The sequence below is a fragment of the Molossus molossus genome, unplaced genomic scaffold (assembly GCF_014108415.1).
Source record: "Molossus molossus isolate mMolMol1 unplaced genomic scaffold, mMolMol1.p scaffold_m16_p_11, whole genome shotgun sequence".
Taxonomy (NCBI): Eukaryota; Metazoa; Chordata; class Mammalia; order Chiroptera; family Molossidae; genus Molossus; species Molossus molossus.
This window is the reverse complement of record NW_023425346.1, coordinates 76,491,112-76,517,438: the sequence shown is the minus strand read 5'-3', so window position 1 is coordinate 76,517,438 and position 26,327 is coordinate 76,491,112. Positions and strand designations below refer to the sequence as shown.

Below are 26,327 nucleotides of genomic sequence, written 5' to 3'. Positions count from 1 at the left end.
ATGTGTGCAGATGTGCACTGGTGTGTATGTTGAAGTGGGGCCAGTTACTCCCACTTCTGTTCATCTATTCTATTAGTGGTACTTGGATCAGGTGTTGTGCTGCTGGGCAGTACAGTGGTGAATAGGCCAAGGGGGTCCCTGTCCACAGCTTTTCCCAGAGAAGATGGTCAGGCAGTGGGCTAAGGGTAGAATACTGTCAGATCCCCCGGGAGGGGCCAGGGAGGGCTTCCTGGAGGAAGTGGTGTCCATGCTTAGATCTGAAGGAGTAGGGGTAGTGGTAGTTAGAGGGGGAGTTAGAGAAGAGGGTAGGGTCTGGCTGGCAGAGAGGGATGTCTAGAGGCAAGTGGGAACCTGGACATCTAAGGAGCTTTAAAATCAGTCGTCTTTTGTGTTTGTGACAGCCTTAGAAGCTGGCGCTGCCTCTGTCCCTCACGGATGGCCCTGGGCCAGTCCCACCTCTGTGGGCCTCCATTTTCTTCATCTGCAGGAAGAGGGTATTAAAATAGATGCTCTCAAAAGGCCTCTTCCAAACGCTACTGTGAATAATAAAACATGGGTCATTGATTAAATTTTCTGGAGCAGATTTTTCTCCTTGAGGCTGCCTTCTCTGTACACCCTTTCGTTTCTTCCCTTCTGATGGTTAGTGAGTGATTAAGGAATGTAAGTAATTTCAGTATTCTCCTATAAAGAGCCAGTTAGCAGCTATATCCAGAGAGCTGACAAAGAGTGCCTTCTGAAGTCAAGGAGCGGGATTTTGATCTTCCAGATCCTGGCCGGCCTCTGAGCTGCACTGGTCTAGGTAGCCCGGAGCAGTCTGCCTTCTGCAGCTCTGCGGGTTGGGAACTTGGCTTGTGGAAGCCGTACTGGCTGAAAAACAGGCCCTCTAGCTACTCAAAGAAATGTGTCTTACATTTTAATTCTCTTTTTTCCAAGTGAAAAGACTCATCCTATTGTCCAAAGACTTTTCTGTCTCTAACATATATTATTCCTTTTTTAGACAACTATCCTTTATCGGTGCTTCTTAAACTTGAGTGTGCATGAGAGCCACCTGGTGACCCTGTTACAGTGCAGACTGTCTCAGTAGGTCTGGCTGGGGCCTGTGGTCGGCGTCCCTAGGAGACTCAGAGGATGCTGCTGCTGCTGCTGGTCTAGAGACCCTGGGGGAAATCTTTTTCTTTTCTTTTTTAAAATTAATTTATTTTCCAGTCATAGTTGACATATAACCTATTTGTTTCAGGTGTACAGCATAGTGATTAGATATTTATATACCTTATAAAGTAATCACCCCAATAAGTCAAGTACTGATCTAACACCATACATAGTTACTATAGTGTCATTTACTTTCCTATACAGTACTTTACATTCCCGTGACTGTTTTTATAAAGGGCAATTTGTATTTCTTAATCTCTTCTTGAATATCAAAGCCTTGGGTCATTTAAGCATGAGTCAGTGGAAGGGAGAGTCGGTTTAGGCCCTGCGGGAATGTTCGGTGCCCCTCCTATCTTGAGCGCTCTGAGTTGCTGAGATTCAGTCAGAAACTGATTCTTAGACACTCTGCTTCATTCAAGGTTTTGACTTATTCTTGAGCTCCCCCTGGTGGCCCAATGAAAATTTAACTGGAAAACATTGTTAAAACAAGGGGACACCACAAGTCAATCAAAATGTACCTTACCATGAAATACGAAGAGAAACAATGGCAGTTGGAAAAAGTATTGTTCTAAAAGGAGTTAAAATATTTTTAACAGGAGCCAGGCTGGTATGGCTCAGTGGATTGAGCGTCGTCCCGTGGACTGAAAAGTCCTGGTTTGATTCCTGGTCAGGGCACATGCCCGGGTTGGGAGGTTGATCCCCAGTGGGGGTCTTGTGGAAGGCAATCAATTGATGTTTTTATCTCTCTCTTCCTTCCTCTCTCTCTAAAAAATCAATAAAAATACATTTAAAAAAGCCCGGCCAGTGTGGCTCAGTAGTTGAGCGTTGACCCGTGTACCAAGAGGCCATCGGTTCAATTCCCAATCAGGGCACATGCCCAGGCGGTGGGCCTGATCCCCAGTCGGGGGCATTCAGGAAGGAGGCAGCCAATTGATGTTCTCTCTCATTGATGTTTCTATCTCTCTCCCTCTCCCTTCCTCTCTCTCTCTCTCAAAATCAATAAAGAAAGAAAAAAACACACACACATAAATTTCAAAAGGAGTTCAGCGTCTGTGTAGCTGAACGTTCATGAATATACTTTAAGGCCACAGGATTTCTGTTTGTTTTCTCTAGCCATTGTGGGCACACTGGAGGCTGAAAAGGAGAGAAGAAAATCTGGGCTGTCATCAAGAGTTCAGTTTCGAAACCAAGGTTCCGAGCCCAAGTATACTAAAGAAATAACTCTGTCCAGGCAGAAGCAGAAGGTGTGCATGGAGGAAACCCTCTGGCTGCAGGTGAGGCCTGCAGACAGTCAAAGTAGTTTTTTAAAGGGGGCAAAGGTTGGGTTTTATGGTGGCGTATATAGATGTTTGAAATTTGTACTAGTAACCCATTATTTGGAACAAATTAAAGCACTGTTCTGGAGTTCTCCAGTAGCATTTATGCCATGCTTACCTGTATCTCTGAATGCTTTTCAGGAAAATATCAGAGATAAACTGCGTCCCATCCCCATAACTGCTTCAGTAGAGATCCAGGAGCCAAACACTCGGAGGCGAGTGAATTCACTTCCAGAGATTTTTCCAATTCTGAATTCAAATGAGCCCAAGATGATTCATACAGATGTAAGTCTTTCTGACTTTTGTTTTGTCAAAGTTTTTGCTATATCATATGTCAAATCAGGTGTCTTTAAAGGCATTGGAACTGGTGATTTGCTTGAGAGGTCATTCCTTTGTATTAAATAAGCTTTTAAAAATATATGCAAAGTTTGAAGATTTGTTTCTCCAATTAGCAATGAATATAGAAGCATATAGAATACAATTTGGAGCCAGGAAGTAGTTTTCTTTTTCTTTTTATCCTCACCCGAGGACATTTTTGCATTTATCTTCAGATAGAGCAGGAGAGAGAGAGGGAGGAAGAGAGAGAGAGAAACATTGATGTGAGAGAGACACCCACACAACCCCAACTGGGACCGGGGACAAACTGCAACCAAGTTATTTGCCCTTAGTGGGAACCGAACCCAGGACTCTCTGGTCCACAGACTGATGCTCTAACCACTGAACAAAACCAGCTCGGGCAGGAAATTTTTTTTGGCCACTGCAACTTATTGAGACCATCCATAATTGGCAGAACTCCGTGTGTGTGTGTGTGTGTGTGTGTGTGTGTGTATCTTCACCTGAGGATATTCTTCCATTGATTTTTAGAGAGAGTAGAAGGTAGGGGGAGAGAGAGAAAAACATCCATGTGAGAGAGACACATCGATTGGTCGCCTCCTGAATGACCCTGGTTAGGGTCTGCGATTGAACCTCAACACAGTATGTGCCCTTGATCCGGAATTGAACCCAAGACTGTTCGGTCAGCAGGCTGACACTCTAACTGCTGAGCCAAACTGGCCAGAGCAGAACTTCTTATTCTCACATCAAGTTTCTCCTACAGCTGTAGTTAGAAAGAAAAAATACATTATCTTTTACCATTAAGCTGTAGAAAACAAACTGTTGTTAGTCTGAACATTTAAATCAAGGAATATCAAAATTTAGCAAGTCAAAAAATTAGCAGCAGTGAAATAGTCATTTAGTGCTAAGTGTAGCCTAAAATCTTAGGAGAAAATTATATGGCTTGCTGTGGACCTCTGGTGTGGGGTCTGTTTGCCAGGGTTTACGTTGGTTGAGATGCAAGATTAGGCTGGGAGCTGCGACATCTTAATTTGGCATTTTGCACAGGCTATAAAATCCTGTTGGTGCCATGGCCGGTTTGGCTCAGCAGTTAGAGCATTGGCCCGTGGACCAGTGAGTTGCGGATTCGATTCTAGTCAAGGGCACCTACCTCAATTGAAGTTCGTCCCCGGCCCTGGTTGGGGTCGTGCGGGAGGCAACCAGTCGATGTGTCTCTCACGTCGATGTTTCAATGTGTCTCTCTCATGTTGATGTTTCTCTCTCTTTCTGTCTCTCTCTTTCCTATTCTATCTGAACTAAAATGGGAAAATGTCCTCAGGTGAGCATAAAACAATGAATAAATAAAATCCCGTTGGTCCTCCAGTGGCACTCAGGCCCCTGGTTCTGGTGCTGTGCTGCTGAGCTTTTCGGAAGTGAGTACTCCCTGTGTCAGGCTTAGGAGCTGCTGCCTAAACCTACACATTGTCGTCTTTATTGTCACCAGGTATAGCTCCTTATACTTTTGTATATATTTTTTTATTTTATTTTATTTTATTTTTTAATTTTTTATCCTCACCCGAGGACATTTTTCCACTTTTTTTTGTTCAGGTAGAGTGGGAGGGAGAGAGAGGAACAGAGAGAGAGAGAGAGAGAAACATCGATGTGAAAGGGACACATCGAGTGGTTGCCACCCGCACAACCGACCAGGGCCGGGAACAAACTGCAACCGAGGTACGTGCCCTTACCGGGAACCGAACCCGGGTCTCTCCGGACCGCAGGCCGACGCTCTAACCGCTGAGCCAAACCGGCCAGGGCTACCTTTGTATATTTTTATATACTTCTGATGTTATTGGTCACCACATTAATATTTTTTGTGTATATTCCCAGCTCTGTAGTCATGTTAAACATACCAAGCAAGGAGACAGTTTTCCTGATTACTTATCAGTGTGATTATCGAGCACCGTTCGCACTGTGCTGGATACTCAGCCATTTGCTGTCCTGACCTTAAACTCTGTGTCCTCATCTGTACAATGGAGCTCATATTAGTATCTTCCTCCTGGGTCTGTTTTGAGGATTAAATGAGTTATGCATAATCGTGTTAGGCAGCATCATGATCATTATTACAGTAGCCCTGTACAGTAGAGTGGTGGTGTCCACGTTACTTGTGAGACTCTCCCGAAGCCACACAGCGAAGTGAGTGGCAGAGCCAGGTTTGAAACAGACCTGCGTGGCTGCGAAACTCACCCCTTAACTACCCCACCCCACCTCAGTGCCCTGGTCAAAGTGTCTTAAAACACAGTTCTGTTAGACCGCGTGGGCATTGCCTGCATGCCAGAGGACATCTGAAGCTTGACTTCTGTTCTGGTCATTGCCACGCAGGGAAAGGAACAGTGTGGAGACAGCCAGTCACCTGTCGGTGCCTTTGTGAGTCCTAAGTGGCAGAAATCACCATGGTTTTGTTTTCCTACAGGTGCACTTCTTAAAAGAGGGATGTGGAGACGACAACGTATGTAACAGCAACCTTAAACTAGAATACAAGTTCGGTACCCGAGAGGGAAATCAGGACAAATTTTCTTATCTCCCCATGTAAGAATTGCTCTGCAGCACTAGTCAGTGTGGCTCTGGCTTTGTTATAAAAGGGTTTACTGAAAACACATTTGAGGACTTGTTGTTTTTCTCTTCTTTAATAGTCAAAAAGGGGTTCCAGAACTAGTTCTAAAAGATCAGAAGGACATTGCTTTAGAAATAACAGTGACCAACAGCCCTTCCGACCCGAGGAACCCCACGAAAGATGGCGATGATGCACACGAAGCTAAGCTCATTGCAACTTTTCCGGACACTCTGACTTACTCCGCATATCGAGAACTGAAGGCTTTCCCTGTGAGTACGGTTGGAGCCCCGTTGGGAGGGGGAAACCGGCGCTGTGAGTGGACCTGTTGTGACCTAGTGTGTTTTTCTGTTGCAGGAGAAACAGTTGAGCTGTGTTGCCAACCAGAATGGGTCACAAGCAGACTGTGAGCTTGGAAATCCTTTTAAAAGAAATTCCAGTGTAGGTGATGCCTTCACATACTGAATTTTACTGTTTTAAATGCCATGACAATGTCAGTATGCTTGGCCTGTGTTAATAGCTATTTTTATTTTTTAGGTTACTTTTTATTTGATTTTAAGTACAACTGAGGTCACCTTTGACACCACAGATCTGGATATTAATCTGAAGTTGGAAACGTAAGAGTCACTTCAACCTTTCCGTCAGAATTCTTTCGTGAAAACACAGCCAATGAATTGGCCCTGATCTAACTCATAAGAGAAGTGTAATTGTAATGAGAAAACTGACTGTTAAAATAAAACCCTATTGTTTCCTTTTCATTTTCAGAACAAGCAATCAAGATAATTTGGCTTCAATTACAGCGTCTGCAAAAGTGGTTATTGAACTGCTTTTATCTGTCTCTGGGTAAGTGTTTGTGTTTAGCATAACAAATCAGTGTTTGAAAGAACCACTTACAATCCTCACTTAAACTGGTGTTTTTTAATTTAACAGAGTTGCTAAGCCTTCGCAGGTGTATTTTGGAGGGACAGTCCTAGGTGAGCAAGCTATGAAGTCTGAAGATGAAGTGGGAAGTTTGATCGAGTATGAGTTCAGGGTAAGTTGTCACAGTTGGTCCCTTTATTATAAATAAGACAACAGAAGTGAACACATACTAAATATGGTCTTGAATATGTCATTTAAATAAATAATATTAACAGATAAGCTTGGTAAATGGTAGTTAAAAGTGAGTGTGCCAGTTTTTCATCAACACAGTGGCTTACAATAAAAGTTTTGTCCTCCAGACTAGAGAACAGCACCTGTCATTCAACAGGATCGAGTTCAGTTTGGTTTTCTTATTAGAGAGTTTTTCATGTATATGTGGTATAGAGACAAAGGGACACTTGATTTATTACCCCCCCCCCCCAGAGTCTGTCTGTAAAACACACAGGAAAATCTCAGAGTAATTTATATTTGGCTTTAGAATGTATTATGATTTATTGCTTCCTCGTTTTAAAGGCCATCTCTCTTACTGTTGCGGTTCATGCCCACTCACCTCTTGCAAGCCTAGTTTTGTGCTGGGGAATGTGGAATTGGCATATGCCCCTAGGAGGGACGAGTGATTGCTGTGAACAGTCCAAAGTGGGCAAGCACAGTGGCCTAAGCCCAGTTCAGGGAGCACAAACGCATGGCACAGTTGGCTGTAGCTCATGTGGATCTCAGGTCTGTGTGGCTGAAACCCCGTTCCTGAAAGCGTAGTGCCCATTGTTGAAGTTTATGTCTGAAATGGCAAGAATGAGCACCCCCCTCCCCCCCGACTCCAGCAAGGTAAAGAGGCTGAATTCTCCTCTGTGCAGCTCTTCGCCAGACAGACAGCGGTGACAGGTTGCGGCAGCGGCTGTGACGCCCCTGCAGGTGTGGCTGAGGGAGAAGTCTGGGTTCCAGAGCAGTCCTCCACGCAGACAGCGGGGCTGGTACCTGTCTGGCTTCTGCTGCAGGAAGTTGTTCCACCCCCAGCGTGGCCTTGTAGATTCACGGCTGCCATCATGTAGGTTTTTTTTGTTTGTTTTTTAAGTATGTTTTTATTTTTTTTTAGAGAGAGGAAGGGAGAGAGAGGTAGAAACATCTATTGGCTGCCTCCTGCACGCCCCCCACTGGGGATGGAGCCTGCAGCCTCATCCGGAATTGAACCCGGACCTCTCAGTCTATAGGACTACGCTCCATCCACTGAGCCACACCTGCTGGGCTGCCATTACGTAGCTTTGCTCAGTCTCTCAGTTGTTATCCCAAGCCTCCTACGGTAGTAGAAGACAGCTTCATTTTCGCGGTAGGAGGGGTTTCCCAGAAGCAGGTGGTTCTGCACTGCCACAGCAGGGTGTTGTCCTCTGCCCAGCAGGGTGGTGACAGAGCGGTTCACACACATGTGACCCCCTGGCACGTTGAGAGCAGGAGTATCTGCCCCCGTAATCTGTTGCACACTGCAGTTCTTCCTGGATTGAATGAACCATCGTTTTGCTTTGATCTTTTTTTCCCCCTCTATATTTATTGACAAGCATTTTTTAAGCACAGATCTCTATTTTGAATACCCTATCTATAGGCTAGTTTTGGGGCCTTGGCTTTGATTGTATGATTATGCCAGGGATTTTCGCTTTTTTCTCTTGGCAATAGGAGCTGCTGCTTAACTCTACATCAGGACAATCACACTGACATAACGTCTTGTTTCCTAACAGGTTATTAACTTGGGCAAACCTCTTAAAAACCTCGGCACAGCAACCTTGAATATCCAGTGGCCAAAAGAAATTAGTAATGGCAAATGGTTGCTTTACTTGGTCAAAGTAGAATCCAAAGGATTGGAAAAGATAACTTGCGAGCCATCAAATGAAATAAACCCTCTGGACTTAAAGGTGTGTTGGTTGGTTTATCTCGTGTCTCCATAGATTTAAACAGGAGAAGCTGACTTTTGAGGGGAAACCCAGTCCTTTTCTTAGGAAATGGATATGCTGGCTTGTTGGCTTCTCCCTTGGTACCAGAGTGTCTCTTCTGCGGTTGTGTAACCAGCCAGGCTGAGGACTTCCATTGATTAGAGACCATTATGGCTCCTACGTCAGAGCCATTCGCTGCTTATTGAAACAAATGACATTTTCTGTAGTGGTATGACCCAATATGACATGTAAGGAGGACTGGGACAGGCTCCGGGGGGCAGGCCCGCCAATGTAAACTCCCACTGGAACCAAACTCATTCCAAAAAATGTTGGCACCTTAGCAAGTGACCTTGAAAGTGTTTCATTCTCATCTTTTAAAACAGTAAATAATATGTATTGAGTACTTACTATGTCTTAGGCACTGTGCTAAGTATTCTCTGTGCGTTTTCTCCTGATAGTCCTGTGAGGTCTTTTTCTTCACCATTTCATAGATGAGGGACTTGAAATTCAGGGAGGTGAACTTTCTCTGTCGCTCTGCCTTTAAGAGGCAGATTGAGCCCTGGAGCTCAGCTCTGCTTGCTCCCAGCCTCCACTCTGCCGCCCGCACAACCCCCCCGCCAGGCTCTCGTTCACCCTCGTTTCGGGAAGACGTGCTCTGTTACTCTGTTCTTCTCTCCTGAACGCTAATGACGGGTATGATGAGTGTTCATAGTTGGTGGCTTATAGCATGATCCTCTATTCACCAACTTGGAGAAACGAGATGGTTCATTATTCCTAATCCTTATTTTAAGGAAAATGCAATTTTAAAACTTCCTACAAGGCTTAGTTTTCAGTACCGTACTTCGAATGAGTCATGTGCTAGTTCTTTTCCTGTTCTTCAGCGTCACCTGTTCATTCAAAATGTGCTGACTTTTTACCCTATGTTAGGTCCCGAGCTGGTGCTAGGGATCTAGGGATGAGATTTGATCCCTGTCTTAGGATGCTCACAGTTTGGTGGAGAGACAGAATAAAGCAAGTCTCTTTCTCTCCCTGGGTTTTCAGGTCAGAGTGGGAATAAATTACTTACATCAGTCCATTTGAAGTGAGGTAATAACACTTGGGGATCTTACACTTATATTATTTCTGCGCCTTTGGCTACAGGAACAGGGCAGATATTGTGGATTTTGTGAATTGGGCATCATGGGGGAGGGTGTGCTCAAAAGGTTTGTGCTGCCATAACCAAGAATTACGTTAGGTGGAATAATTTGGGGTATAATTCTTTTCAGGAGTCGCACAACTCAAGAAAGAAACGGGATATTGCCGAAAAACAGATTGACGATAGCAGAAAGTTTTCTTTATTTGCTGAAAGAAAATACCAGACCCTTGTAAGTATTTTTCAAGAACTGCGACTCCGAGAGAGGAAGGGCGGAAGGTCTCCCCCAAGCCCCTGCAATTAACCGCTGCCCTCCCTGTCCTCCCAGAACTGCAGCGTCAACGTGAACTGCGTGAGGATCAGCTGCCCGCTGCGTGGGCTGGACAGCAAGGCCTCCGTGGTTCTGCGCTCGAGGTTGTGGAACAGCACGTTTCTAGAGGTGTGGCTGCCGTGAGGCTGTCCCCGGAAGTCATCTGCCACCTCCTGGGGCGTTTCTCACTTCCCTAATGCATTCGCTAACTTTGTCTCCAAACAGGAATATTCTAAAATGAACTACTTGGACATTCTCGTGCGGGCTTCCATTGATGTAGCTGCTGCCACCGAGAACATCAAGCTGCCAAACGCAGGCACTCAGGTGAGAAGTCGCCCAGTCTTCCTTTGGGGCAAACTCTCTTCCCGCTATCCCATGCCCACGACCCGAGGACAGACTGCTTTGGCGTTCATTTCACAGCCTTGTTTACCCCTGTTAAGGAAAAATCTGATGTCTTAAGGTGCTGCCACCGCACACTGAATTTTAATAGAATCATTGAAAAAAGAAGTGAATCTGGGGTCCTCCGGTTCTGCAGTGCACATGGTAGACTTGAGAGCTCTTGGCCCAGTGGAAGAACGGGTGCATCTCCCAACTCTAGAAACCCGTGGGTTAGACCATCCCTGATGCTGCAGCCGATGGGGAGGACCCCCAGTGATGGTAACCTCACTGCTTTACGGTGCAGCTCCTGCTGTGTGTGGCCAGCTGTGGTTATTAGAAAAGATCTCTATATGAATGAACCCAAAATTGACTCTTATAAACTCAGTCCCTGGTGATACCCCTTGGAATAAGTTCAAAGTAAGTTCTCTCTCTTGGCCATGTAGCCGAGAGAGCCTTTGAAATAATGGAAAGAAACTGCCATGGCTCCTTGCGCATGTCACTCTTACTCTCTTCGGAGCTAAGCACCCAGCTCCTCAGTTGTCCATCATGCTTGGCACAAGTGAGCAGGTTCCAGGTCTCCCTCCTCCCGGGCCAGCCCTAGCCAGACAGTGGGACTCCCACATGGTCAGGGATGGGCAGAGTAGCTAATGTGTGGTCTGCCTGGTTCAGCTTACGCTGGGGCCAGTACCTCCCAGCATCTCAGCCTAAAACTTGGTTTTTAAATGTTTGCTGAGGCCCCACTGGTATGGCTCAGTGGACTGAGTGTCGTCCCATGCACCAGGCTGTTGCTGGTTGGATTCCCAGCCTGCTCCATCCCCAGTAGGGGAAAAGGGGGGGAGAAAGAGGGGGAGGAGGAAGGTGATGTAATTTGTGGTCCCATGAGTATCTGACTTTAGCCCTGGCCGGTTTGGGTCAGCGGTTGGAGTGTCGGCCTGTGGACCAGAGAGTCCCGGGTTTGGTTCCCACTAGGGGCACGTACAAAAAACAAAAACAAACGAACAATTATCTGACTTTAGTGCTACAGTTGGCCCTAGTTTATCATGGTTAATCAGTTCCAGACTCTATCGCAATAAATGAATTTCCACGAAGTAGGATTCTTTATACAGTCGTCCCTGGCCACTTGGCGCTTTGACTCTCTCGGCTTCACTCTGTCGCGGTTTTTTCCAATGTAGTATAGTATTTGAAAAAACTGCGTAGAGTGAAGCCGCGAACGTCGAAGAGCAAAGTGGCGAGGGGCGACTGTACTGTTATTTGACTCTAGTACTTGCTCCCCAAATCTCAAATTCATGTGGGTTGTCCATCTGTTAGCATCACAGGACTAGCTTGGGGAGATGAGACCAGATGTGGGGTTTATGGCTCTTCATCAGAGGTTCTTGTTTCTGAAAGATGGTGGAACTGGGGGCCCTGGTGTCCAGTCCAGTGGCTGGGTCACAAATGAGCAGGAAGTGCTTTGGGGCATTTTATGTTCTTGGGCTTGGAAAATTCATGCTTGTTAATGGAAATTGGAGACTTTGCTGTGATCCCACTTTATTTAATAATTGGTAGATTTGTGCATGGATTACTGGTCTTATATCTAGACCTCCTTTCTTTAGAAAACCAAGACATTGTTTTATCTCTAGTCTTATGATACTTCAACTAACTGTGATTTGTGAGATACAATAGCTCAGATATCATATTTACACCTTTCTTTCTAATTTTAAGGAGTAGTGTTTTGGAGCCTAAAGATTTTAGCTTATTTCAAATATCAGAATGCCTTTCCTTTTCATTGCCTCACTTATCATGGTTTTAATTTTATCTTTATCTAGCTTAATCTTTTTTTCCAGTCTGAAGATTATTTTTCTTTGGAGATAGAAGCAAAGGAGGTTGAGTTTTGTTTGTTTTTTTAATCCTCACCCGAGGACATTTTTCCTATTTTTTTGTTGTTGTTGTTCAGGTAGAGTGGGAGGGAGAGAGAGAGAGAGAGAGAGAAACACTGATGTGAAAGGGACACATCGAGTGGCTGCCACCCGCATGACCAACCAGGGCCAGGGACAAACTGCAACCGAGGTACGCACCCTTAGCGGGAATCGAACCCGGGTCTCTCTGGACCCCAGGCTGATGCTCTAAACCATTGAGCCAAACCGGCCAGGGCAGGAGGTTGAGTTTTTCAGTCTTGTCTTTTAGTCTTTATGTAGAAACTTCTTCCTATTGCTTTTACTCTAACTCAGGCTTTAAAAGAAAGAAAAAGAAAAAACCTTTTTGTTCTCTTGTAACCAAACCAGTTTTTTTTAAATGCTCACCTGAGGATATTTTTCCATCTTCAGATAGAGTGGGAGGGAGGGAGAGAGAGAGAGGAAAAGAGAAAGAAACATTGATGTGAGAGAGACACATTGTTTGGTTGCCTCCGGCATGACTCCGATCAGGGCCGGGGACCAACTGCAACCGAGGTACATGCTCTTGACTGAATTAAACCCGCAACTTTTTTGTCTGTAGGCTAACACTTTAACTGCTGAGCCAAACTGGCCGGGCCAAACCAATTTTTAAAGAATTTTGTGTTCCCTTGTCAATTAAATCCTTTAAAGACACTGTTATAACAAAATCAGAGAGAGCTGGTCACCTAATTGAACCAGATTAGGCGGTTTATATTTTAGCATCAACTAAATTAAATCTATCAGTAAACGAGCACGTATTAAGGACTGTGTGCCTTCTCTACACAAATGCTAGAGAAGCAGCTTAGTGAGTAGGATCCAGGGTCAGCTGGTCAGAACTCCATGGAGGACGCTAAGCAGGCCGGTATCCTCGACATAAGCCAGGGAAGGGGAGGAGGTGTTTACTGGTTGTACTTCTAGTCCCCACTTCATCCCTAAGGAAGTAGGAAGAGAGGATCTAAGCTGCCAAAGACAAAGGACATATGATAGGTAAAAAACCTATCATTTTTCAGGGGAATGCAATTTTTCTTTTCTTTTTTTTGGGGGGGGGGCTCTAAATTCAGAGAGCTTGAGGTGGATCCTATTGTAAGATGGATTTCTGATAGGAGGAACATTCACTAAAGGGAATGTGTCTTTAATAGAGAGTTTTATAAAATATGAAAATCCTTCCATCTGGTGATACATACTGCTATCCAGCAGCAGTGGAGGGCCTCCCGTTACAGAGGGATTTAGGGGAGCATTTCCGCAGAGGGAGGTGACTGTAGTCTGAGCACTGCCCACTGCTGGTGGAATTAGATGCAGCAGCAGCTAAGCCCCTTCCCCCTACAGGCACATGATGGGGGAGGCCATCCCTGTGGAAATGACTTGATTTTAATGAAACCGAAAAATATAGTTGGTGTTAGAGTTGGGATAACTTCCGCCCCCCTGAACCGGTTACTGTCCACCAGTGAGTTGCGGTGGCGAGATGAGAAGAGGCTTCCCGGAGCTCTGGGAATTGCAGCTCCAAGTTCGTCTCCCGCCACCCGATTCTAAGGCCAGCTCTTCTTATTCCTAATCCCAGATGGAGAAAGACTGTCGTCATACAAAAAACAAAAACCCTTCAGTTGACAATTGAAGTAAACAAACAATAAAATCTTGCTCACTGACTTCTCACCTCACTGGTCCCCAGCGTGGCCTCACACACACTTGGTTTGCAGTGCACACCTGCCCTTTTAGCCCTGCCTTTGGTCCTCTCAGTCTTAGTCCAGCGAGTTGTTCTGCAGTTTCTATAAGGCTCCAAGTTATGATTAGAATGATAGCCAGACCTGGGGTTTAGAGCTCTCAACTGAATTCCCACCTACCCACCCTACCACCCTAGGCTACAAATCAAGTTACCTTGTTCAGCCAGGATGCTGTTGGATGTTTTGTGGGAGTGATTTCCCTCTTTATCAGCTATTTAAACGGTTTTGGTATACAGTGGGGTTATAATAAGGTTGATTCCCTTCGGCATAGGCCAGTCTCTACTCTCCACATCCAGTTTTATCAGAACTTATTCTTACAAATGACGATGGCCCTTCCAGGTTGTCACCTTGCCCCCAAGGACACATTGTGTACCTTCATTATGCTAGATCCTAGGGAAGCCAAGTTCAGTGAAATTCAGCACAGTCTAATTGAAATGATCTTTGTTTTGGATTAGTCAGTTTACCAGTCACATCAGCAAGATTATTTCTGCACTGGTCTCGTCATTCTTTCTTCCCTACGTTGTGAATATCCCGGTGTTAGAGCCAGTAATCTTAAGGAAGGGTTGCTTTTTCCTTACAGCTGGGACACCTGGGGGAGGGGGAGGGGAGGGGAAGTGAGCTCTGAGGCCCCCTCTGGGGTGGGAGCTAGAGCGAAACCTCATTGAGAGCAAAACAGGAAACGGGGGAGCTGATAAAGGTGTTTAGTCAATATAGTTGGCTGAAAACTCAGCCATCCTTCCTGCTAAATGTTTAAAGAAAAGCAGTTCTCTTTTGCTTTTTAAGTATTTTCTGAGTCAAATGGGGTTGATAGGTGTTTTCTAGTATGAGTAGGAAGGGAAGTATTTTAATGAAGAGATTAAAAAGAGAATTATAATTTAGAAGTATTGAAGAACAGTGTAGATGTAGAAACATAATAGGCAGCATCCAGTGCTCAATACTCATGTAGAATACTGGACTAAAATACTTTTCAGAAGTTAAATGCTCCCTGGTAAGTTTTCTTTGCTCTTTGTTCTCTTAACTCAGAAATAGCAGGAACTACAAAGTGATTGATCCAATCAGTATAGTTTACAAAATCATATTTGGAGCAATCACCAGGTTTTTTATAGGCTTTGAAAAGTCTTCTCCCGGCATCCCAAAAATTCACTTGAATTCTAAATCTATGTTAACTGGGTGGTTGTGAATTTTCATGGGTAACTTTGTAGATTTCTGAATGAACACTATTTCTGTTTAATTGGTATTTGCCAATCATCACATGTTCGGACATTAAGCTTCCCATCTAAGCTGCCTCTGAATGAATCCAGGGCCTAAACTGCCCATGCACATTGCTGTAGAAGACGGCACCAAGCCATTTCAGGAGGCTGTGTTGTTCATGAGGGTCCTAGTTTACTATCCTAAGGAAGAGTTAAAATGGCATCAGTCATGCAGCCCTATCCCGGTTTTTATATTTCACAACGTCTTTAAAATCTGAGTGAGGCATGTAGGCTAATGGTGCATAAACTGGCCCTGTTATTTTCAATGGTGAAAGCTAATTTTTTAAAAAGTGTGGTCATTCTCACAAAGATACCAGGTTGTATAGATGAAACAAATTTGGCTGTGTATTAACTGTTGTAACTTGGTGTTGAATATGATATATAATTTTATCTTCTTTTGATAACAGAAAATTTTAAGACCTAAGTTGGCGAAGAAAGAAACACTTTGTCAAAACATAACCCAGCCTTTTCCAGGTTCTAGGGACAGATCTCCAGGAATGTCTGTTGAAGCAGTATTCCATCACTAAGAGGAGGAGCTCGCATCCAAAGGGCATCTCGTCCTTCCACAGCTGCATTGTCCGAAATGTGTCTGGAAGCATAGTTAGAACTGCACATTCCTGGTGTCGACTGTCTTCCAATTTTATAATCGTGTTGCTCTCTTGTGTGGCCCATAGGTTCGGGTGACTGTTTTTCCCTCAAAGACTGTAGCTCAGTATTCAGGAGTCCCCTGGTGGATCATCCTAGTGGCTATTCTTGCTGGAATTCTGATGCTTGCTCTATTAGTTCTTTTATTATGGAAGGTAAGTTGTATCTGACATTTGAATTTCGTGATTATAAACATTTTATGTTTTTTAAAAAGTGAATGAACACTGATAGTATCTCTACATTTTTATCATTGATTCCTTCTTCCCAACATTTTATTATGAAACTTTTCCAATATACAACAAAGTTGAGAATTTTAAAATAAACACTTGCATATCCACTGTTTAAAGGTATATTATTTATACAGTATAAGAAGATTTTTAAATGTATAAATTTTAATGTTTTTCACATGGAATTTAGCGTGTTAGGCAAGTAACAATTTTTCTTTTTTTAATCCTCACCTGAGGATATTTTTCCATTTATCTTCAGTTAGAGTGGAAGGGAGGGAGGGAGAGAGAGCGAAGCATCGATGTGAGAGAGAGACATAGATTGGTTGTCTCCCGCACAACCCCGACTAGGGCTGGGGACTGAACCTCAACCAAAGTATGTGCCCTTGACTGGAATCAAACCCGAGACTCTTTGGTCTGTGGGCTGACGCTCTAACCACTGAGCAAAACAGGCCAGAGCAGGCAAGTAACAAATTTTAAAATTTTTATTACTTATATCTTCATCTAAGATTAAATCATTTTCTAAATCTAGGCCAAATTGTTGGGTATCACATTAATCTGAATCTGAATCCCTGTTAATTTCAGTGTCTGTAAAGAAATGTTCATGGCAGCAATTGGGATTTATTATCATTGCAGCTAGATTAGGAATATAAAATTAATGAATAACTCCATCTCAACAGGGTAATCATAGCCTATATCAAATCATAGCCTATACCAAATCCTATGAGGAAGATTTCAATATCATGTTCAATATCATGTTCTTCATTAGAATTGGTCCTACAAATAAAATGTAATATCTTCTCCCTGCTTCCTACTAGTAAATACTTTATATTACCAGAAAGTGTGTGAGAGATGGATGCAAATTTTGTTGCCGGAGATTATGACCCATAGATTTGGGATTTATTCTCAGTAATGGAGGTCCATAGTCCCTTATCAACAGTTACAAATTGCAAAATAACAACAACCAAAAACCTCTGAAAACTGAAAGTTTATAATGACTTTTTGGCCTCAAAACTTGACGTGATATGAAGAAAGGCTATTTATAGTCTGTATCCTTTATTCATTAATTCCACTACAGAAATATTAATGTTTTGGTTACAGTGGCATTATGTATGAATCATATTGCTTTTCTAAAATGCCAAAAACTCTAGATTTCCAAACATCACTGGTCCAAAGGGTTTGGATAAAGAATTATACATCTCAACCAACCATCTCTAGGATCAAACTATCCTTATCCTTTCCTCAGGCCCAAGAATATAATGGACAGGGGTCAGGATAGTCTCACTTTCAAATATTGGTCATCTCTTTCTTGCTTTAGTTTTCCAAGTAACTTCCTCTTGCCAGTCTGAAATAGTTTATCGGTATCCTCCAAATGTATGATTGAAGCTTGGTATCTGCTTATGCCAAGACTTATTCTCGCATGTACATTAGCCAGTCCTACCTCTGATGTTTTTCAGGCAGTAGGTTTCTCTTGTTAAGTACAGCCAACCAATATAGGAAATGTCCTGAAAATTATTTTGATATCAGAAACTGAATTTGAGGTCCAATATTTGAGATGGCCTTCTTATACTCTCTGGAAGAGGTCAAAGGATAGTCTTTTTGGAGCAAGTATTATTAGCAGTCTTCAGTGAGCATGAGACATACTAGTGGGTTGAGAGTTAAGAAATCCAAGCTGTATAATCTTGGGCAAATCATTTCACCTCCCTGGGATACTGGATCCTGGCTTGCCTAAAGCTGTTGAATAAGTTAGTTGAACTAGGTGATCTTAATGGTTCTTTTTTTGTAAGTTCTGAAGTATTGCAAAACACCCAGCTGGTGTGGCTTCAGTGGTTGAACATCAACCCTTGCGCCAAGAGGTTGCTGGTTCGATTCCTGGTCAGGGCACATGCCTAAGTTGTGGGCCAGATCCCCTGTTGGGGGGCATGCAGGAGGCAGCTGATCATTGATGTTTCCATCTCTCTTTCCCTCTCCCTTCCTCTCTGTCTAAAATCAATGAAGAAAAAAAATTTTAAATAAATAAAGTATTCCAACTCACAAGTGAACTCGAAACATCTACAATCCTTGCATGAAAATTGTTTTTATTACTTTACAGATACTCTTTTTTTTTTTTTAAATGGAACTATTTATTTTTATGTGTTAAAGTCATAGAACTTTAGGGCCAGAAAGGACTCTAGTTCATTGTCCTTTAAATTGGATTTTGCACATAGACATAGGTGCCAAGACTAAAGGTGAGGCTAAGGCCAACATCCCCGCTTCAACCAGACCAGTTCTCATTTTCTGTGCTTTAAATATGGGGATTCTGCATAGAATTTTGTTTGGAGGGGAGAGAGAAAAGTCCCCCAGGCTGGTCTAGTCACCTTTATTTTGCAAATAAAGATGCTTGTGCCCATGGATATTAGGGAGGTTGCCAAGTTGGAGGCAGGACCAGGTCTCCTGTTTCCAGATTTCTTTCTTTTTCCACTCTATTTACTAGCACGTGTTATTGAAAATTGCTTGGGAGTATTCACTGTGTATTAAATTGAGGGTCACAAATAAATACCAAGATAAATAGTCTCAACACTAACCAATAAAATTGCCTGTAATAATGGAAATGTTCCGAGGCTGCACTCCCCAGTATGGTAGTTACTAGTCTCATGTAGCTGTCAAGCTCTTGAGATATGGCTAGTGCGATTGAGGGATTAGCTTTTAAATTTAATTAAAATTTGAATAGTTACTTGTAGTCAGTAGCTTCCATGTTGTACAAAGCAGATTTGGATTTTTACCTTCATGAGTTGCCAGACTTGGAAGCAGAATTTTTCGGGAGGGCAGGGATTTATTTGACCAAATTATATTTCAGAGGGCAGTTTCATGGCCTTCGGAACTAGATACAAGTAAACAGAGTCCTCCATTGTTGAAGGAGGGAAATTATAGTAGAGAGTGGAATTATATTTTGATACTCATTTAGAGTACCTAACCTGAGGAGCATAGGTTCCTACCATTCAGAGTTAAATGGTGGTTCAGAATTTGGGGGAAATGACTGGAATCATTCTTTCATGGTGGTACATTTGACTTTATTTTGTGCTTCACCCCACACATTTAAAGGTCTCAAGTAAATGGCATTTGTTCCCTAAAATTTACTGTGGAAAGCAGAAAAACACAGTATCTTTTTGTTTTATTTGGATTTGTGCTAAATCTTACTTAGAAAATTTATTCTTTAAGTTTTATCCCAATAAACTGCAGAAGTCAATCTGATGCCTATTTTGGGGTCCCTATTCTTCTGTAAGAAGAAACCACCCAAAGCTATAATTAGATGTGTGTACATTTTCTCTTTCAGGATGAGTTTTGTCCTCAGGATTTCTGTTACAAATAAAAAAAATCAATTAACTGACTAATGTCATCCATATAAATATTTGACCAGAGACCCATGGTAATAGAGTTGGGTTGATTGCTGCCCCCAAGTAACATAGTGCAGTGGCTGTTTACTTTTAGTTGATCCCTAGTGGTTTCTTTGTACATGAGCCATGAATAGAAAACAGGTTAAAATCTGAGATTTTTTTTTTGTTTAGCCCTTCACCAAACTGTAAAACTGACCAAATACCTTGCTTCCTTGTAGTGTGGTTTCTTCAAGAGAAATAAGAAAGATCATTATGATGCCACATATCACAAGGCTGAGATCCATACTCAGCCGTCTGATAAAGAAAGGCTTACTTCTGATGCATAGTATTGATCTACTTCTGTTATTGGGTAATTGATCGATGTTTTTTAATTGCTAGCTGTGGGACCTGCTATGGTTGTGGTGGCTAACTTTAAGAGCGACAGCTTGCTGTGTGTGTCCCATTAACAGATGTTTCCAAATGTCCACACTGGCTTGCCTTGCTTGGAATTATTTTATTTATTTCACTTGAAAGCTCACAGTTTTGTTTTTTTAATGCTCAAAGAATCGTTCTTTGCAGGTGAGTTATTTTGTGGTGTTATTGCTAAATATCACCCATAGCAATGAAGAAAACTGTAAAGGAGGCTTAATAGCCTAGGTTGCCACATGTTGTTAAATTTAGTATGCAGCATCCCACTTGGAATTTCAAAGATGCATAAGAAATCATTCCCGATTTCTTGTCCATTTTGGAATTGCCTACAGATAGATGTTTGCATTGACTGCCTAATTAACCTGTTGCATGTTGGAAACATGGTGTTTCTCTTGATCAGAAGGCTTTCTCACTGTCGTCTTTTTTATCTCCTTGCTGTAAAGTGATGGGGGAAGGCTTGGAATGCTTTAATTGTTGCTTAGAAATTGTATGCTAGCTAAGCATGCCGCCTTCATTTTTCCTGCATATCTACCTCAGGTCAAAGACCATTACAACAAACTATGGCAATTGGCGTGATGGACATTATGGCCAATTTCAGAAGATAGTTCTTTACTAAAATGTGTGACCCTCAGTATACAAAATTCTAGTCCAAAAATGCTCTAGACAGTTTTTATTTCAATATGTTGTAATGGAGTTTGACCTCATTTCATATTCCTACAGATTTCATTCAACCTTGGGTCTCAGTTGATTTTAAGTTCATGTTTTGCTTCTCTTATTTGTAAATCCATGGAAACGGGAATTGGCGATGGTTCCTTTTTCCGTTTCTGTGGGCACGAGAGGAGAGAATTGCTCCTACGATCCCTTTCCATGGCACTGTCGCAACGAATCCCAACATTTCCATTCCAGTGTTGCACACCACCCTTGATTTCCTTCTCTATTCAAATGGGGCAGGAGCCACATTTTGTAATAAATAGGCCTTTGGCTCTTTTGCACAGAATAATAAAGGAGTCCATGTAGAAATGGCCTTAAAACAAAACTTCTTGGTCCATTATTCCTGTTGATTCAGTGATAACTATACACATAATTTTATTTTGCCCATGACATTGTTATAACATAAATTCATTCAATGTTAATGCTCTGTTCCTATTGAGTTCACGTAATAAATTAATCAACCATTCTAAGTATTTTCCTCATCCTTCCATCTGCACTTTTAAATGGAAAAACACCTTTAAAAAAAAAAAGACATATATTTTATTCATTTAAAATATTCAATCTGATTTTTAAATATCCAGATATGTTCTTAATAAAAATCTACTTTGAATCAGATTGAATGTTGTTGTTTTTTAAATGAATAAAATACATATTGATTAAAAAGAGAGAAATTAGGCCGTCCTCTGAAATTTAATCTGGTGATACTTCCCTCAAGTTCTCTGCCTTACATGATTGATTTTATTGCAGGACAGAGTTACTACATGATTTATTAAGGAAACAGCTTAATTTAGAAGCACAACAGCAAGTCCAGGCAGTGTAAATGACCTTCTAGCTAGAGATGTGTCCTGGAGCCTCGGAGGAGAGAAGATTCATATTTTTTTTTCATCCTTACCCGAGGACATTTTCCCATTTTTTGTTCAGATAGAGTGGGAGGGAGAGAAAGGAAGAGAGAGAGAGAAACTTCGACGTGAAAGAGACACATCGAGTGGCTGCCACCCACACGACCAACCAGGGCCGGGGACAAACTGCAACCCAGCTACGCGCCCTTGGTGGGAACCGAACCCGGGTCTCTTTGGACCGCAGGCCGACGCTCTAACCGCTGAGCCAAACCGGCCAGGGCGAAAGGAGATTCTTAAATTGACCCATGAACACTGGCTTGTTCAAACTGTAATTTGTAAAATATCTGTCTGAGTTTTATTTTGTTAGTGGAAGAAGGGCATGAAATAATCTTTGGTTTATGGCCTTTAAAAAATTGTTCTTCAAGATGATTTTCTAATAATCTAAAAAGTAGCTTTTTTACATATAGTGTTATGATGATAAGAAATGGAAGCACTGTTTCATAAACTTAAACTTTAGTGAGGAGATACCTTACATTGTTTCCAAATGTAAAGACAAGATGGAAAATGGACTTTCCTTCCAATTTTACAACCGTTTTTCTCTTCCATTTATCCCCACTGGCTGTTAGCATTATTTTCAACCTATTAGTCCTTTCTTGAAAGAAAACCATGTATTTTCTCCTTAGTCCAGAGGTAGGCACAGCTGAACAGAAAGCTTAGATATTCCCATTTAGTGCACTTGCTTTCCTTGAGATTACTTAACGTGCTTCTGTTTATCTTCCCCCTTCTCCAGTGTGGATTCTTTAAACGCTCTAGGTACGATGACAGCATTCCCCGATACCAAGCTGTAAAGATCCCGAAAGAAGAGCGAGAGATCAAAGATGAAAAATATAACGATAACCTGGAAAAAAAGCAGTGGATCACAAGGTGGAATGAAAATGAAAGCTACTCCTAGGGGACCGGAAGAGCTTCAGAGTACCCGAACTACGTTTTCCCCCCAACTCAGAAATCCAAACGGTTTAAAAGCCTGATACCTGAATTTTGATTTCAGACAGACTACACATAGTACGAACCTCTAGTTTTGACTTCTGTGGACATTGTTATGTAGCCCGAAGCCCCTGTTTTGCACAGCCAAATGTAAGACTGTTGAAGTGGATTTTTCTTTAACTGCCTTAATTTAACTTTGCGGGTTGCCTTTGTTTTCGGTGTGGCTGGCTCGCAGGTGCGTGTGGGAAGGGGCCTGCCCAGGTGCGCTCATCTGACATCCCCCCGATAGTGGAACTGGAGGAAGGCACCCACAGTCACCGTGCCAGTGGAGTGACCATTGGCATGGCCTCCGCAAGCATTCTTCTCGTGGGACTGGAGAACCTGCAAGTCAGCGGTCTCCCATCACAAGACAATGCCGTAGGGGTAGTTGTGTTTCAGTTCAAAGTGCTATCTTAAATTAAATGTGCAATAGAAGGTGATGTTGCCATCCTGCCATCTTTTTCCATGTCCCAGATGTGTGAATACTTGTTCACACCAAAAACATCCAGATTTCATTCTCCCTTTTCACTAAAACACACAGGTGCAAACAGACTTGAATGCTAGTTATACTTATTTGTATATGGTATTTATTTTTTCTTTTTTTTACAAACCATTTTGTTATTGACTAACAGGCCAAAGATTCTCCAGTTTATCCTTTAGATTAAGCAATCAGAATTAGAACATGGGAGGTCATTGGTTTGACCTAAAGTGTTTACTACAAAAAGAAAATAATGCTTTATAAATGTACCAGAGAGTTGTTATAATTTACAGATAAGTTTAAGTTATTAAAGCATCTTCCTTCATGACAACCCTTACCCCCTCCCTCCAAGCCCCAAAGGGTTGTTTAAGAAATGGGATTAACTGTTAGATGTTTAATTCCTAACAGACATAGCATGTTTTTGAGTTTAGAGCCCTGTGTGACAATTCTGAATTTAATGCTATAACTTTCAGGAACTCTTGGAAATAATGGGTCTGTTTCTTGACCTTTCGTCACTGCTGTATATACAGGACTTGAAAGAAATGGTGAGTGCCTGTGGCGGGTCCAAACGACCCAGTGGAAGACTACTGAGTGCCCGCTGCCAAGTCATTAGAACATGGCTTTTAAGCTTTCAATACTGTTGGAATCACTTCATGGGAGTCAGTGTTCTATTTTTTTGCTGTGTTTCCTCCCCTATTTCCCAGAATTACTTTAGGACTACTCTGACAAAAACTTCAAATTGTTTTTTAATTGTAAAAATGGAGGAGAGGAGGAAGATATTCTTCTATACATTCAACAGAGCTTGAATAGATGTGAAAGCCAGATTTTAGGAAATGACTGTGCTTCAGAATGTCGTCATGTGGGGAGCAACAGCAAACAGGTGCTAATTTGTTTGGATGTAGCGTAAGCCATGTCTCATTCTTTTAAAAACAAAACACAGCTTGGAGTTTAACTTTTTTTTTTTCCCTTTGGAAATCGTATACCTTTAAGATACTAAGAACATTATTCTAGTTGTACTTTGGAATTTTCATTCACAAAAATTGTTTTACAAATGATATTTTGTTTACAAAAATTTATCAAGAACAGGTCATAACTGTTTAAAATCTCAGTTTCTTGCTTAGGTAACTTGGACCTAATGCACTGGCTTTGTAGGTTGCTAAGAAGCTGATATTTTGAACTTGTTATAAAGACGAATGTCCTTGAAAAGGGGCGAGGGGGGTGAAAGGTGATTCAGTAACAAAGAAACAAGAATGTAGTGGTGTTTAAGTTCATAGTTGTGAAAACGTCATCTCAAGTCAAGTCACTGGTCTGTTCGCATTTGATACATTTTTATACTAACTAGCATTGTAAAATTATTTCATGATTAGAAAATACCTGTGGATATTTGTATAAAAGTGTGAAATAAATTTTTTTATGAAAGTGTGCACTGCTTAGTAACACAACACTGTATATGTGAAACAAACTCTAAAATTATAAGTAACCTGAATTTCTTTTCTTCTTATTTCATTAAGCCAAACTAAAGTTTTTAATGCTTTTATTTATTCTTAGGGTCCCATATAATCTCAGATCAGCAAAAGATATTGGTGCCCACCCCAACGTAAATAAGACTCTCCTTATCCCACCCCACCCCTTTGGCTCTACTGTTCAGTTGATGCTCAAAAGAACATGATCTTAAAGATGGTTTTTTGAAGATATCTGTAAATTGGGAGATATCTGTTTGCATTGATGCATCTGCTACAGAGGCATATTATACCTGTGAAGGAGGGGGTATTGTTTAGCAATGATACCATGGCACGAAAAAATCCAAGTTCTTATGGCTAAGTTGCTTTCTTCTTAGAATACATTTCGGATGTGAGAGCAGTCCAGCTGTGACATGTGTCATTCTATTGACCACCAAGGACCGATTTAGCAGAGTTGACTAGTCATAACATTTTTTTTTACCAAAGGATTTTATTTAGATTGAAGTGATTTTATGAAGCTTCTCTAGCCGGGTTATCACAATTTAATAAATGAAAATCAAGCCCAGACAATATAGTATGCCCCACCTTTTCTGAATACATTTCCAATCTAAAATCTATCCCGTATACTAGGTAATAGTTTTCCACTATACGTGCTATTACATATTAAATTTTAGCCTTCTAAATTCTCTGAAGATCAGACAGGTGTTACCACCCCCAAAATTGTGCAATTTGTACTTTTGAACAAAGGGCCAGAGGCTGTGAACCTTTAGCCACAGTCCCATGGATATACTCAGATTAAGTCTCTGTAATACTGTATAAACACCATAACCAGTGAGGATGTCAGTAGCCGTGGTTTGGTGAGGGCTCTGGCACAAATGACCCGGCTGGAGGTCACGGCGGAGCTTTGTGTGACTCCTGCGAGGCCAACCCTTTCCCTCTTGATAAACACACAGGGATGCCTGGCAGTGGTAATGGTCTTAGTGTAGGGCTTTCCTTGGATCCATTTACAAATATTGACACCTTGTTGGTTGTGGAGAACTTGCTACAACCTCATGAGTCCTGCACAGTCATGGCTTATGTTGTGAACTTACAGTTGAGAATATTCTGGAATATAGGGTAGATGTAGGTGGGAAATGCTTTAAATTGTCCAGACCTGGGAAGTAAGCATAACACCGAGCATTCTATCCTAAATGAAAACATCTTAATGAGAAACTGATCTCTAGTACACTAACCCACAAAGAGACAGTGTGGGAACATAGGCTGGGGTTGATAGGTTGTTTTGATTTAAAGGAGGAAGAGAGTGAAATGCTGTAGGTGGCTAGCTTCCACATAAGTATGTCCTGAGGGCTGAGGAAACAGAATGTGGAAGAATTATTTGATCAGCTTGGGTAGCACAGAGCAAATGATTAAAGGCAGTTCCTCGAGGCCAAAGGATAGGGTCCAGCCACTCTTAAGGTCCAATCACGTAAATTGAGGGGAAGGCGAGGTTCAAAGAGATGAAGAAAGTGAACTTGAGAATGATTTCAAAAGAGTGGCTATTGCAAAGAAGCTGGTGGGCATCTGTTCTAGGAGTTACTGATTACAGTCAAATAGCCAGTATTTTCTTGTGCCTCAAAAAACAGGTTTTGCTGACTCAGAAAGGCATCCTATCCAGCTGGTAGAATATGTGGGTGCTGGTACTAGTGCTGAAGCCCGGTCTGCACAGGTGTTGCCAACAAGCCCATGTAGGAGGAAAGTTATAAATGGAATTCATGGGGGAAATCCTCTAAGGATAAGCACACTATAAAACACAAGTCCAATAAAAAGACTGGTCCAGCACAGGTGCCCACAAAGGGCAAAGCCAACCAGGTAATGGTTGGTGACACCGGAGTGAAGAGGTCAAGTGCAGTTTCTGCAGCAGTCAGCAAAGTATAAATGCCTCCGTCTTCTCTTTGCTCATGCCCTGGAGCCTTTTCTGAGTCAGGCTGCCTGTGCCAGGGTCACCGGAATGGGCAGGTACAGACCTGTTAGAGGTCAGATCAAGTTTCTCGTGTACAGTTTATCCTTCTAGAACATCCACAGGAAATCTCTGATTAGCGGGACAGAGTATACTGCTTTAATTTTCTCAAGGCCCAGCAGATGAATATTCAGTTCACTAATAACCAGTGGATTTGAGTGTTCCTGTAAGATCCCGTCATTGTGAGATGGAGATAGACATGGCCATGGCTGAATCATTTCCCCCACAATGTCCAAGCATGTTATTAGG

At 42.2% G+C, this 26,327-nt stretch overlaps 1 protein-coding gene across 2 annotated transcripts in view; it reads left to right on the top strand.

Annotated features, from left to right (window-relative positions):
* Positions 1–24,036, top strand: part of ITGA6 (integrin subunit alpha 6) — a 77,333-nt gene extending 53,297 nt beyond the window's left edge. Inside the window, exons 12-26 of one of the 2 annotated variants that reach the window (XM_036254101.1) lie at positions 2,263–2,423; positions 2,607–2,750; positions 5,248–5,363; positions 5,468–5,657; positions 5,743–5,826; positions 5,923–6,002; positions 6,151–6,228; positions 6,316–6,418; positions 8,031–8,204; positions 9,488–9,586; positions 9,683–9,793; positions 9,890–9,988; positions 15,595–15,720; positions 19,382–19,512; positions 21,912–22,023. In XM_036254101.1, coding sequence (XP_036109994.1) covers positions 2,263–2,423; positions 2,607–2,750; positions 5,248–5,363; positions 5,468–5,657; positions 5,743–5,826; positions 5,923–6,002; positions 6,151–6,228; positions 6,316–6,418; positions 8,031–8,204; positions 9,488–9,586; positions 9,683–9,793; positions 9,890–9,988; positions 15,595–15,720; positions 19,382–19,489 — 1,673 coding nt within the window. In that variant the 3' untranslated portion in view covers positions 19,490–19,512; positions 21,912–22,023. Of the gene's footprint in view, positions 1–2,262; positions 2,424–2,606; positions 2,751–5,247; positions 5,364–5,467; positions 5,658–5,742; positions 5,827–5,922; positions 6,003–6,150; positions 6,229–6,315; positions 6,419–8,030; positions 8,205–9,487; positions 9,587–9,682; positions 9,794–9,889; positions 9,989–15,594; positions 15,721–19,381; positions 19,513–21,911 lie in introns of both variants that reach the window. The other variant, XM_036254100.1, reaches the window with a different exon arrangement.
* The last annotated feature ends 2,291 nt before the right edge of the window (positions 24,037–26,327 follow it).